We start from the raw sequence: 15,481 nt of genomic DNA on the forward strand, positions 1-15,481 counted from the left end.
GTACAATGGTTTGGACATTTTCAATACTCGGTCCTGTTCTTTTCAGCTTAGAATTATAAATTATTATGGACATGTTTATGACATCGTAAACATTCTTTTTGAAAAATGCTTTTTCGTTAGCATTTTTTGTTAAACCTTTTTCAAATAAAACTTTCTAATATTTGATTCATTTATTTGTGGCCTCAATAATGGCCATAAACTCAGTTTATTTAGCGATCTAGGGGTACATGACGTGACGATACCAGCGTCTTCTCCTGATTGAAAATTTTCCATGGTAACACTACTTTAGTTGAATTTTCAGCTTCATCTCATCATTGTTACAATGTTACATATTACACAACATATCAGTGTACACAATGCACGTGCTGGAAAGTACACCGAGACCTGAGTTCTTCGTATCCCTTTTCCCGGTGCCTTCACGTTGCTTGCTACTCACTGGCTATCACTGCTCACAAAATTTGAAAAGAATCAGAGTGTGGAGAGCACTAGCTCAGCTTGGTGGCCATCCGTAGCCCTTATTCCCTCCCAAATTCTTAGTCAAAAATCAGTCCATCTCATCACTGGCTAGATGTCGGATGACCGGTTTGCGTACTCTTGAACCAATGCTCCAAACAGTGATGGCCTTTCGATCAGGTTTGCAGGACTGTCGAATTCCTTTGCTAGACCTGGTAAAAAGGAGAAAAAAATGTTTCAGTTTTTCAGATTGCTAAGATAACATTACGTTCATGAGCTAAAGTTTTGGTACTTGGGAAGTTCAAGACATTACTTCCTATTTTCAAGTTTCTGTGAGACCAAATGAAAAATTACTATGAAGTGAGTAGTGATTAAGATGGTTACCAGCATCGATGACCAGGACTCTGTCGCAGTCCATGACTGTCGGTATTCTGTGTGCAATGCTGATGATGGTGCAGGCTGAGAACTCCTCCCGGATAATCCTCTGAATAACGGCGTCAGTTTGGGAGTCCACTGAAGCAGTGGCCTCGTCCATGAACAATATCCTGCTGTGCTTCAGCATCACGCGGCCAAGGCACAGCAACTGCCTCTGCCCAACACTCCAATTCTCACCATTGTCGACAACTAAAAGCATACTCATATTAGTAGATAGTCGTAAAGTATCTAGAACTTTTTTTTTTTGTTTCAGGATTTACATGAGTGAGTTTTAGAATTATGCAAGAAAGGCTGGCATTTTCAGTTCAAATGTTCACGCAAAACAAACGCATCCAAGAATCAGGCCTAGTTTATGTCAGCTTAAGTCTGTGCACTTGCTTCTTAGGTACAGCTGTATGCAAATAACATTGAATTGTAAATTAAGTACCTGACGCGTCAAGCTTTTCAGGTTTTGAAGCCACTGCATCTTTCAGCTGACAACGTTCCAAGGCCTGAAAAGAAACATGCGTAACTTTAGAAAATAGCAAAATCTGTGCAGGAGCAAATAAATTTAAACTTTCTTGTTAAATACCTGCCAAATTTCGTCGTCAGAGTACAGCTGAAGTGGGTCGATGTTGCTCCGAATCGTCCCTTCAAAAAGGACCGGCTCCTGGGGGATGATACCGAACCGAGACCTCAGATCATGGAGACCCAATGTGCAGATGTCAATGCCGTCGATGATTATCTTCCCCTCAGAAGGCTCCACAATTCTGAACAATGCCTGGATCAGCGTTGATTTCCCACTACCAGTTCTGCCAACCACCCCAATCTTCTCCCCTCCGTGTATGCTTAGCGTGATGCCCTTCAGCACTAGGGGAGTGTTGTGCCGGTACCTAAACTGTAAAGGCAGGCAGAGTACTTCAGGTTTAGCTACTGCACGGTTTCAAGGTACAGAACATTGCTTGACATTTAGCAAAGATATTTTTTACTGTGGTATACTGAAGTAAGCAAAATGCATGGAGTCAGGAGTTACCTTGAGATCAATGATATCGATGTCGCCTTTGTGCGGCCAGTTTGCAGATGGAGCGGTGTCCTTTATCCTCCATTCTGCCTCAGATGGAATGGTTGTGAACTGCTTTATCCTCTCAACTGAAACCATTTTGTTTTCAATATTGCAACTCAACCAAATGGCCCAGAACAGCACCGAGTTGAGTGACAGACCATACGAGAGCGATAGACCAACATACTCTGCAGCAGATTCATTTCAACAGCATGTTCAGTATGAAAATTACACCTGCCACATATATCCGATGAAAGTTACAGTACGTCATTTTGTCATACCTGGCAGGACGATGTTGGACGGCAACGTGACCATGAGCAATGAAGTGACGCAGAGGACAAGGCTTCCGATCAGCTCCAGCCGTAGGCCGAGCCACTCATTGGCGCCATTGTTGTGGAAGTCCATCTTCAAGCTGGCGTTCAGCCGGCTGAGGTTCTCGTGATAGAAACTCTCCTGCTTCCCGAAGCATCGGATGACCATGACACCCTGCACCGTCTCTGAGAAGTGGTGGATCACCGGAGCCTTTGTGATCGACTCGAGCCGGGTCAGCTCCCTCGACGTCGCGATGTAGTATGACTGCAGATTAAATTGGCAATTGTGAACCAAAATAACCGTTGAATTGATGCAAGTGGTATGACATGCAGTGACAACCTACCCGGAACCACAGGTTGAGCATGAGCAGAGGGATGACGAGGACGACCGACGGCCAGGCAACCTGGCACGTCATGATCACCACTCCGATCACCGTGATGTACATGGACACGCTCATCCAGACGAAGAAAGGCAGCAACAGATCAACGTTTGTCTGGTCCGATGACGCCTGCACATTACAAGACCATTTGTTACTCAGGTACCTCATAAACATATACCCAATGGTTTAACACTATGAATTCCTCAGTGTGGAACCCTTTTTAATCTGCGAGTACACACGAACATTCAATGACTACATCTAGATGAATATATTGCCCATTGGGATAATATTCAGTCAAACTCTTGAATCTTTGGGCATTAATTTTGCATTCAAATAAGTATAAAAAAATAAAGGAAGTTTAGGTTATTATGACATTACTTTCCAAAGCTAATGTGCATATATTAGTTCATAAACATTTGAGAAATATTGACTGTCAAAATTTTAAAAATCGACCTAAATCTTGTTCTACACATGAAATATTTATTAGCATACATAGACGTACTCACCCTGGTGAGGATCCTGCCGGAGGGCGTGGTGTCGAAGAATGACATGGGCGCGTGGAGGATGGTTTTGAGGACCTGCCTGAAGAACATGTTGGCCGTGTCGAGGCCGATGGTAGCGACGAGCAGGGCCCTCGCCGTGACGATCACCACCGACACGCCGGCGATGATGGAGTACACGTTGATGAAGATGTGGGGCTCGAACACGTCGCCGGAGGTCTGGTAGGCGAGCCAGTAGTCGCCGGCCATGGTGGACGCCTGCCACAACACGGAGATGGAGAGCACCAGCATCAACCCCCACCACCCCCACGCCTCCGTCATGTACTGCTTGTACACGGTGAAGCTGACGTGCCCGCTCGCGCGCTCCTCCTCCTTGATCAGCCGCGACGACGCCTTCGTCGTCTTGATGGCGCCGTCGCCGTTCGACGTCCCCTCCTTGGGCGCGGACGGCTGCCGGGAGAGGGGCAGCTCGCCGGCCGGCGCGGGCGCGGGCGCAGGCCCCGGTCCCGGCCCCGGCGCCGCGCTCTCCACGAGCTCCATGGAGCTTTCGTGCGCCGCCACCAGCGCCGCGAAGTCCCTGCCCGCCCGGAGCAGCTCGTCGTACTTTCCAGACTGCGCGATCATGCCGTCCTTCATCACCTGCGATCCATGGCGCGCCAATCGAGAATCTTTCAGAGAAGAGAACGCGAACCAAACCGAAAGGAAAACCATTTAATCAGTGATCTCATCATCACTCACGTAGATGGTGTCGGCGTTGTGCAGGAAGTCGACTTGGTGGGTGACGAGGACGATGGTCTTGTCCTTGAGCGCGCCGCGGACGCACTCCCTGAAGATGTCGGAGCCGGTGTGCGCGTCGACGGCGCTGAAGACGTCGTCGAGCAGGTAGACGTCGCAGTCCTGGTAGACCGCGCGCGCGAGCTGGATGCGCTGCTTCTGGCCGCCGCTGAGGTTGATGCCGCGCTCGCCGATCTCCGTCTGGTCGCCGAACTCCATCATCTCCAGGTCCTTCTCCAGGGAGCACACCCGGATCGCCTCCATGTAGCGCGCCCGGTGCATGGCGCGCCCGAACAGGATGTTCTCCTCGATCGTCCCGTTCTGGATCCACGCCGTCTGTGGCACGTACGCCATGCTGCCGCGCACTGTCACCTGCAATCAGCAGTGTTTCACTTCATCTTAGATTCAGTTTCGGAGATGATTAAACACCAATATTGTCAATCGATGGATAAGTTTTAGTTTCACAGACATCCAATCCGATGCCAATCATGGTCAACAAATTTCAGGTTCAGAGATGATCAAATGTAACGCCATTTGATGCGCCAGTTTCAGTTTCAGAGATGATCAAATCCAATGTCAATCTATGGGCAAGTTTCAGTTTCAGAGATGATCAAATCCAATGTCAATCGATGGACAGGTCTCAGTTTCATAGATGATGATCAAATCCAATGCTAATGTACATCATATTCAGTTGCCAGCTTATAAACGTTGAAGCATCAACAGTAGCATACTAGCATGTTTTGCATTTTGTCAGACTAGGGTCAATATCAGTTCGGAATTCAGAAACATGTCTTTATTATATCTTAGAGCTGACATAAATTCAGGAGACAACCACAGACAAGCATAACACAGGTTTAACAGAAAATATGAAGTTTCAATTAATTCAGAGATACAGTCCACCCCAATGTCGGTCAATATACCATTCGGTGATGAACATTAATATAGATTCAATCCAATGGCAGTGCAGAAATCTATGGAACATTATAAGAGGGGTTTTATTCCTCTGAAAACCTGTGGAATGAAACACCAACTTTTCTACCCTTGCCGGACAGGAGTCAATATCAACTAGGAGTTCAGATGTCACTATCTATTGTTTCTTTCACAATATTCAGAAGCCAATCTCAAAGATTTAGCACAAGATTTTGCTATGTTTTCCCTTTCTACATCAAAAGCTAATTCATATGCAAAAGATGAACCTTGTCTTTGTATGTACATGTATCAGCTTTTGCCTTTTGCTTCTAGCTGATTGTTGTGCACTACCTACTGATAACCCCACTCCAGCTCAACATTTTGGTTTCTTCGGTACAAATAAGATTATATTTGATCTAGACAAAGGCAACAAAATTTCCCCTGTTTCTACTCAAACATGTGAAAATCATGCTTTTTAACTAATGACCTTTAATGCTTTATTTGATGTTTACTCCGATTCAATCATTTAGCTGATATTAAGAGGACACCTTTGTCCTCTAGAAATCATGGTGAGATGAATCATATCTATCAGTCCAGAAGAAACAAAAGTACCATGGGGGCATAACCCTACTTGATGAGCATCTACTATGGTTGCAGCAAAATGCACGCAAATGGGCATTATGAAAATAAGAAAATACTTTTTGAGTCGTACAACATGGCATATACAGATATACTGTCATGCAGAGTTCAACTTAACACTCATCGTGCACATGGAGATCAATTTGCTTTGATTGAATGAGCAGGCTCCAGCTTTTTCGCCTGCAGGGTTCCAGCACACCCACTTGGATGTGGGCTACAAGAGAAACAGAAACAGAACCAGCAGCAGCAATGTGGACCACAACTACTGGTCCACAAGGACACAGGGTGATAGAACTACTACAGTGTGATGCTCCGCCCTAGAAAGCGAACATTGAGCAATCAATCAATCTAACTACATACTTCTCGCATGCCTTCAAACAAGAAGCAAGCAACAAACAAGAGCCTGTCTTGGAACCAAGTCACCAATCTATCCTCAGACGACTGCCTAATTGGACCACTGGATGTTAGCTTTGCCTGATTCCATTCTGAACTCATGTCATAATTTACAAAAAGATGCAAAAATCCAACCGCGAGACGACATTAACATAGTGAACTCTATGCCACACGCTGACACGCGGATGTATTCTAATAAAGCAAAAACCTCATGATGCAAAAGGCACTATTGGGGGACGCGAACAGTGGTCCGTGCAGTTTGGAGCATCAATAATCCTCCCGTTGTCTCAGAAATGGATCACACTAGTTGTTTTCAGGCATCTGCTCCCTGTTTCAGAACGTGCGTTTCTTTTTTTTTTCCTTCAGTTTTTTCAGTTGCTGCACTAGCGACCAAGGACAGCTGACAGGGCTAACACGATCACCTCTGAGCTACCCAGCTGCTGCCGAAATTGTATGGCTGTGTCTGTGAGACAAGCAATGCTCGTAAAGGTTGTCGCTTGCAGCTTTCGCCGGTGTGACTACTGACTGGACGAGAAAGCGCCCGGCCACCCTGCTGTGCTGTCTGTGTGTCTCACGGGTGCAACAAAGGGAAGAAGCTCACACAGTTGCAGCTCTTTTTCGCACATGTTATAGTACTCGTTAAAGGCACGTCAGTAAAATCACAAGCAGATGATTTAATTCATACATCTCACAAACTATCAGTACTGTTAAAGTATATGAGAAATGTTAGATACATACTAATTAAAGGTATCAAGTTTTTATACATGTGGCGTAGACAATTTTAAAATGTGGTACCTCTCAGTATTTTCTTAATAATAGTAAAACTGTTTTTCATAATTTCCTCTCACATAACTTAATATATCATTTTCTAGTGTAAAGATTTAGTGCAGAGGTACCAATTTTTATACTAAAAATCTAGTAACGAGATATTTTCTCAAGAACTATAAAATCTCCTATGTGGTATAGCAAGGTATCATATCAGCGATAAAAGAAATCCCAAAGTATGTATATGTTGATATATACTCCATCTCTCATCGAGATATGTAGCTAGAAATGCTTATATTTTGAATAGACATGACTTTCAAAAGTGTTCTTCTATGTTATCAATAGAACAACCTTCGTTCTTATAATTTCATACCCATTTTTGCTATATTTTTATGTGTACAAATGTAAACTTAATAGTTGATGAAGGAAAAATACCTAAGGTTTCATTCGATATGGATAATGGAGCCGAAACTTGTTTTATGACAATTATTTAATGACACGAATGAATAATTTAAGTTGATAGGTTGATTTATTCTAAGAAATGATAATAACGAAAGTGTTTCATTTCATTTAATAGCTTGGGAAACATTTACCCACAACGATCCATAATCCATAAGCTACCTCACATATATATACACTTTCTAGTCCTTTTATGTTTGCATTCTGACGCCTAGAGCTCTATTGGCGTATCAAGCCGTGAATGGGACGCTCACAGCAGTACGAAATCAACCATAAATTTCCAATATTCAGAATTAGCGTGCGATATAGACTACCGACTGATATTATAAAGGATACGTACGACTGATGGAAGATCTGATATTGATGGCAGATTTGAATGATTCTTTTGCTATAGATCATATTCCTTGGAGTGATTATGACTTATATGTCGTTTCCATATCAACTAGTCATGGACTGTAACCAAATAATTCCCGAAAAGAACAAAAAATGCACCTTTTTCAAAAATGTCGCTCTCGTTTCATTTGAGAGCTGGTGTGTGCAGCATGGAACTGAACTGGAGCTTTCATAGGCTAGCATAATAGATTTGAGATTTCCTGCAGATGACCAAACTACTCGTATGTACTCAGCTTGCAAGACCTAAGTAAAGTATTTTCAATGTATGATCAAACAAATAAGAAATTATAAACTTTGCACCATTCCATTCCTGGTTGATATATATAATTTCACTGTTTATCTTTTGTGGTGAATAATTTCTTAGCGACCAATTATTTCCGACAGACATCTCAAATCATGTTAGTCCGTGTGCCTGAAACCTTGCACAGCTGGTCGAATGACGGCAGCAATACGTACTAAATCATGGTGCCGTTCCCATTAAGATCGATCGATCATTTAGGGCTTATTTAGTTCGCAAAAATTTTTGGGCTAGGCGTCATATTTGATTAGATATTAAAAGATTATTTCGGTGACTAATTAAAAAACTAATTACATAGGACGTCAGGAAACTACAAGACGGGATTTTTAAGCCTAATTAATCTGACATTAGCACATCTGAGTTACTGTAGCAGTTATGACTAATCATGGACTAATTAGGCTAAAAAAGTCTGTCTTCTCGCAAATTCCTTCCAAACTATATAATTAAATATTATTTTAACTATATTTAATGCTTTATATATATATGTCAAAGATTCAATGCGACGAATGAATCTGAAATTTTTTGAGAAGGCTTAATTACTACTAGTACGCAAGAGAGATGTAGTACTAATCCTTCTGATCTCTGCTCTGACGCTAGCTGTTGTCGGACGCAGCCGGCTCCGTAATTTTCTCTGGTCATGACCCCATATGCCAGTACTGACTCCGGGACGTGTCGATGCCTAGGGTTTTACATTAATTAGTTTGAACTTATAGAAAATTAGCATTATAATTTTATTCTGATCTACACTCCCTCTATCTCACATTATAAAATATTTCAGGGCGGCCGCTTTGCATGCGTTGCATGCGTGCCATCACGCACGTATTGACCACGCGATATATGCGTCGTCGTTCAAGCTGTCTTCTCCCCCACCAGCGTTAGGTGAGCACTAACGTACGTGACATGCATGCATTCAATCGTATATACTGTAGGACGTACTACCCAACTACTAATGCTGATCGACATGCATGATATAGGATGGGATCATGGGAGTAGTAGTTGGGGAGTTGGGGGGGGGGGGTGCACCGTACCTCGCCGGAGATCTTGCGCATCTCGCCGAGGATGCAGCCCAGCAGCGACGACTTCCCGGAGCCGACCATGCCGACGACGGCCGCCAGCGCGCCAGCCCGGATGTCGAGGTCGATCCCGCGCAGCACCGCCTGCTGGCCGGCCGCCTCCTCCTCCTCCCACGCGAACTCGCCGCCACTCACCCGCACGGCCGTCGTCCCGGGCGTCGCCGCCTGCCCCCGCTCCACGGCGCCGTCGTCCAGCTCACCGCTCGTCATGTACCTGCAATGCACACACACGCACGCATGCAGTGTCAACGTACGTAGCTGATGACGACGACGGTCGAGCTAGGAGTGCGCGCGCGGCTTACGAGTCGAGGCGGCCGAGGGAGACCATGGCCTGGGAGACCTGGATGATGGACTGGGGGAAGTTCCTCATGGGCTCCTGGAGGATCTTGAAGAAGGAGGTGGCGGTGAAGACGAGGCCGGCGTCGAGGCGGACGCCGCAGAGGACGGCGGTGGCGAAGACGAGGGCAGCGATGACGATGGGGGCGCTCCAGAGCGCGATGATGTTGCCGGAGATGGAGTACATGAAGCGGGTGAGCCACCCGAACTCGCCGCTCCGGAACCCCTCGATCCGCGCCCGGAAGTGCTCCTCCCACGCCTGGAACTTGATCACCCGCATGTAGTTGAGCATCTCGTTCGTCGCCTTCATCCTCTTGTCCCGCTCCGTCATCAGCCGGAACTGGTACCGGTTGTTCCGCCGCGCCCCCGCCAGCACGAACATCATCACCGCCACAACTCCGGCCAGCGCCGCCGTCACCGGCGGGCCCAGGTACAGGTACAGCAAGCCCAGCGCCACCCCGACCTGCACAGTACACGCATTCACGCAGTAACAAAAATGTTTACCCATCGGGTTGACCAAGTAAAAAAAAATTATTGCGCTGAACAATTCAATGGGGTGATGTTTGGTTTTTTATGGAAAAACCTGCACGACCGTAGAATTTGAAGACGAAAAATAATTGGTGAATAAAATTTATATATATATTTTTAGTGATATGAAAGCTCAAGCTAAAAATAAACTTAAATAAAAACTCCAAATCAACTCTAAAATTTAAATTGAAAATTCAAATTTTAACATATAACATGAAAAAAAAAAAGATTGTGCAAGTTGGAAAAACTGGTGCTCTGTTACAACATCGCCGGAGTTAGGGATGGTGGGCCACGTTTGACCAATGGCACGATAGAGAGTGCGGGTGCGGCTGACTAGTAGGAGCAGTACAGTACTCGGGTCTCGGGCGCCGATCACGTGGACAAATATACTATTCGGGCGCCGATCCGTGTGCTTGGTGAAGCGGATCCCAGTGCCGATGATCCATCCCAGCAGCTTCAGTAGCTGCCAGTACTGGTCAATAGCAATCTACACACAAATATTCCAAGTGTTGCCTAGGTGCTAATTTGCATTAGAACTTAGATTCCTATCCAGTAATTACGTAACTTATTTTTTAGATATACAGATGCGGTCCCATATGTATTGATTGGTTCTTGAATCTTCGTGTCTTCTCCTTTCCTCTAGCTTATTTCTTAAAAGTAAGTTCAATAGTATATAGTTATAATTTACCTATAGTCAATCTAATAACCAATTTATATAATAGCTACCTATAAAACATTAATATATGGTCACACATATCACATATATATTGTGTCTTAGAGCCCGTGTTATAGCTAACTAAAAATTAGTAGCCCACTGCTCTCTCTTCTTTCTTATCTCTTTAAAATATATTTATAGCTAGCTTATAATCTACTGTATCTGCTCTTATGGCTCATTCGAGATGGAGTATACGTGTAGGGAAAAAATCAGAGGATTTTAGGTTTCCTTAGGGCATCTTCAGTGTATGTTACCCAACTTGACATTAGTGTGGGCCATAGTAGCAGCCAGTAGTAGTTGCTTACATACTCCACAATGTTTATATAGAAGATGGGAAGTAAGGTAGGCCCACTTTGGAAAGAATAGCAAGTTTTCTAGGAGTAAGCAGTTTGATGTGTGAGAAGAAAACATTATTTATTTGCTTATACTTTGTAGTAGCACTATGATCTGGGCTGCGTTAGTTTGGAGGTGAGGAGGGGTTAGTTATTCGGCGCGGAAAACGTAGTAATAGATTAATATATAATTAATTAATTATTAATTATTAAAAAATATAAAATAGATTAATATAATTTTTTAAAACAACTTTTCTATAGAAAATTTTTATAAAAAATACACCGTTTAGCAGTTCAGAAAGCGTGCGCGCAGAAAAAGAGAGGTGTTAGATATCTAACTTGAGTTGCCGAACACGGCCCTGGTAGTAGTTATTCACCACTTCCACAATGGTTGTTTGTTACCAAGTAATAAGATAGTATTTAATGCTTACTACCTGCTATTCTACTACATTTTATGATTGGCTACTGTAGATGCTTTCCATTCGATTGATATGCTATTTTTTATTTCCAGAGGAACACCATCCCGCCAGGTCCATTGTAGCCTCTTGGTCAGAATCCTGCATTCTTCCATTCCCGTATTTTCTTGTTCTTATTATTATATTCTCTTGTTTTCCATGTTTCAATGTTTTTCCTGTCATGCACTCCGGATGAGCCATAAGGTTTTAGCCTCCCTAGATCTCGAATCTTGAACATCATAGCTCTAAAACTACACTGAACTTTCTAGCCATTCCATGGTCACAAATATATGCACTTTTAATACATTAACATGCAGTGTTATTGCAACATATTCGTAAAAATCGTTGAAAGCCACAATTATATGAAGCTCTTTTTAGGAAAAAAAAATCTACAAGTATGATTAATTGATCATCATGTTTTGTTCCACATGTGTCCTGCTCCGAAAACTTCAGAACAAATGAAACTTAAAAAAAGTTGAAATTTAAGTGTATAATGTATGTCAAAGAAAAAAAAATGAACCAATTGAGTAGTATCAAACATCTTTTCCATGCAACGGTGAGTGGTCCTTAACAGTTTAAGTACGACATCAAAACATAGGTACTGTAGTGTATACTGTTTCAAAATCTTCACTAACAAAAAAAAAAAAAAGTGGGCTCAGGCTGCCTCAAATGAGAAACTGGACTTGCCATACCTACTACGGTCTTTATTTCGCAGCAATACGAGCCACAATTGGCACCAACCACTCAACATGGCAACCAACTACCACAAGTTTGAATAACAAAACAAAAAAAAACTTATTAATAATTAAAAAAACAAAGCAAGGCGAAACATCCGTGCCGTCGACCGCTTTAGGCCAAGGAACAGGCACCGGTGAAACTGTGCCTTCCCGCTAATTAATACCCGGACCGCAAAGGACCAAATGGGGACTGTACCAAATTAGGCCGTCGTACTATATTTAAGAATTCCTTTTTAATAAAAGAAATCAAATGGGCCCGTTTATGTGATGTATAATTTTCATAAGAAATACTATACGCAATTGATTTTTCCTAGGGTGGCACGTCATCGTAGTCCCAAGCGATAATCACAAAGGGGGGCTTCTTCTTCCTCCTCGGATCACACAGTGAATGAATGCAAGTAAAAACAAAGGCCAGAGCTATGTGAACCAGAGACGAGGACGGTACGGAGTTAGTGGCCGGCATGCCCACGTACTTGAGTTGTCTCCTGGTGCAAGGATCTTAAAATGGCATCTTAATTAATTAATGGCTATAAGCTCTGTTGGATTACAAGTATGAACACATTGATCTTACACGGCGATTAGATATGGATGCATATGCCCAGTAAAAGTCATCCTATCTTTTCGTTTTCCTTCTGTTTATATTTCAACTTTAAATTTAGACTTAAATTTAAAGTTTTTTTATCGTAGTCTATTTTTTAGTCTTAGATTTTAGATAGTCAAAAAGACATGTATAAAATTTTATTCACAAATTAGTTTTGTATTTATAAATTATTTTTCAGCGGTGCATGTTACACAGATGTACGTTAAAACAATAATAGAGATGGGCTACGAACTCTAAAAATTAATACGTCGTTTTTATGCTTGAAAAAAAAGACAAGCACCTGCTTTTTTCTCGACAACGTCGATGGGATACCATGCAGCTGAACCACGTTGGGAGCTGACTAGCTGAGGACACTAATTGCTCCGAAGAATACTAGTACTGCTCTACAGAAACCAGTCCTGCCACATTAACTACGTGTCACTACCACTGGGCCCAAAGAGGCAGATACTCCAGCGCAAAGGTTCTACTACTGTCTCTATAGTATCGAAAAATTGGAGCCCCGTCGCTGCAGAAATTCAGCAGTGTTCCATTCCATAGGTACGACATATTGTAATGATTGTTATTTTTCGGTTCCATCTTCGGAGACGAGACGACGTGGTGCAAGCAAGACGTTCACACCAATGGACTTTGTCACGTTAAAGATGGTTTGTTTGTGGATGCCCTTTCTTTCAACCGGTGTATGGCCCTCCTAAATGCACGTTTCCTGTCGGTGTCTAAAAAAGTTTTTAACATCGGACAGGGAAATCTCCTACTAGAGTGCAGTGTTCCTATGCATCGTCGTGGAAGGGCAGTGCTAACTTGCACCCAAGTTTCCCTCGGAGGGTACGAATTTCACGTGAAACAGGGAATGGTCAACATTACAGGACAAAATCGGCGTGAATTTTGGAGCATCGCATAAAATGGTTGAAAATTTTGACGGTAAAATGGAGAATTTTAAGCGAAAACGTTTGGGGGTGAGGGTGTACCTGGAGCGGCATGAGCCAGAGGTAGTGAATCTGGAGCATCATGTCGGAGAGCTGCTGCGCGTCGACGGCCATGTAGTTGACGATCATGCCGAGGCCGTGCTTCTGGCGCGCCGAGCACGACAGGCGGAGGCCCTTGCGGTAGAGCGCCGTGATGAGCGCGCCGCGGATCTGCATCCCGAGCTTCTGGCAGTGGAAGTTGTACTGGTGGCTGCAGAACGCCTCCACCGTCTTCGCCGCCAGCAGCGCCAGCACCAGCCGTATGCCGTCCCACAGCGGCTGGTGCGACGAGGACGACGTGAAGTCCACGAAGCTCTGGATCAGCGTCGGCCCCACGTACATGACCGTCAGCCGGAGCATGGCCAGCGACGCGTTGAGGAGGAAGAGCGGCCAGAAGCACCGGAGCAGCGCGTGGCGGACCGGGTTGTTGTCCTTGGTTGCCCAGGCCGCCGGCCAGTTGGACAGGAACAGCTCGTACATGCGCTCCGGCCGGTGCTCTGGCGCCAGGAGTGGCACGTCGGAGAGGTCCAGCGCCGCGCGGTACCCGAGCTTGATCAGCGGGTTCATCCACGCCCATGTCAGCAGCGATGGCCACGACGACGTCGCGTACAGCGTCACGTTCTTGTTATCCTTGACGTCGCCGTTCCTCTCGGCGCCCTCGTGGCTGCTCTCCGCCGCGGCGACGACGGTGATGCCGGTGGCGGCGGCGATCGCGAGGAGGGGGAGGGGCAGGGAGAGGACGAGCACGACGATCGCGAGCGCGTCATCGGGGAGGGCGGCGGCACCGAAGGCGAGGCGAGCGACGGCGGAGCCGGCGAGCAGCACGGTGAGCGCAGACGCCACGAGCCAGAAGAGGCGGAGCGTGAGCGGGTGCGCCGCCGCGCGGAACCGCTTCTCGTGGGCGACGACCGCGGCCGCAGCGAGATGCGCCGCGCACTGCAGCGCCAGGAACACCGGCTCAACCACGTCTGCCCCCGCGCCACGCGTCACGAGCGAGAGCACCAGCAGCACGGCGTAGAACCCGGCGAGAGCGACCGACGCCGCGAGCGCGGCGAGGTACCCCGCCCCGACCCGCACCGCGGGCGCCGCCGCCGTCCGGCCGAGCAGCGGCCGCTTGCCGTCGTCGTCGTCGATCCCAGCCCCACCACCCCGTCGCCGGCCCCGCGACGAGACGGCCCTGTGCACCGCGAAGCACGCGAGCGCGGGGAGGAAGACGGCGGCGACCGCGGAGAGGAGCACCCGCTGGGAGCAGCCGGAGAGGAAGAGGAAGGCGGCCCACTCCGCGAGGCCCGCGGAGGGGACCACGTCGCACGTCCGCGCCGTGAGCCACCACGGCGGGAGGGGCGGCCACCCCGGCCCGAGATCCATGCTCCCCGCGGCTGGCTGGCGCTGGCGGCGGCGGCCCGCCCGATGGATGGATCAACCGAGGCGGCACATGCGGCGGGCGGGAGGGCGCGTGTGGTGCGGCTGGGTTTGGGTTCCGTGCGGGAGTTTGGTCCTCTTGGAAGAGAGGACAAGAAGAAGAAGAGGAGAGGTTGGGTTTGAAATGCGAATGCCAGAGGGGGGGTTGGGTTTGTTGGGTTGCGGGGCTCTGTGGCGGAGCGCTGCTTATCTGCGCCGCTTCTTGTTTCCGCCGTGCAACAGCGGGCGGCGGGCGGACGGCCGGGCCGTGTCTGCTCTGTGCGTGTGTGTGGCCTCTCTCTCGCTCTCTCTCTCTCCTCTTGGCTCCGATCCTATGGGATTTGTGCGTGCCACCGTGCCGGCTTTGGCAGGTTTGGTAGACAAATTTCACGAGAATCTTGCATGATTCGGTACTCTAGTTTAATAATTATTTTTATTTTTCACAATGGCACAGTTTTTTTCAATCTATCTTCTATTGATATTTCTATTAGTATGTATAAAACAAAATGTTTATTTTTATTAAAACAATCTTTTTGACTTATCTATACATGCTGTGCTAGTATTTCAAACTAAGTATTTTAATACTTCAAGGT

The 15,481-nt window shown here is 46.1% G+C and overlaps 1 protein-coding gene across 1 annotated transcript; it reads right to left on the reverse strand.

Moving 5' to 3' along the window:
- Nucleotides 1-151: 151 nt before the first annotated feature.
- LOC102722354 (ABC transporter C family member 14-like) lies at nt 152-15,053 on the reverse strand. The gene is made up of 12 exons (XM_040519894.1): nt 13,491-15,053; nt 9,124-9,620; nt 8,777-9,035; nt 3,857-4,264; nt 3,125-3,757; nt 2,583-2,747; nt 2,209-2,503; nt 1,901-2,115; nt 1,460-1,765; nt 1,316-1,379; nt 838-1,077; nt 152-665 (listed from the first exon to the last, which is right to left on the reverse strand). The coding sequence occupies exons 1-12, from the start codon at nt 14,853-14,855 to the stop codon at nt 565-567; spliced, it is 4,548 nt and encodes a 1,515-aa protein (XP_040375828.1). The 5' UTR covers nt 14,856-15,053; the 3' UTR covers nt 152-564.
- Nucleotides 15,054-15,481: the final 428 nt, after the last annotated feature.

The sequence above is a fragment of the Oryza brachyantha genome, chromosome 1 (genome assembly GCF_000231095.2).
Source record: "Oryza brachyantha chromosome 1, ObraRS2, whole genome shotgun sequence".
In the NCBI taxonomy this organism is placed as follows: domain Eukaryota; kingdom Viridiplantae; phylum Streptophyta; class Magnoliopsida; order Poales; family Poaceae; genus Oryza; species Oryza brachyantha.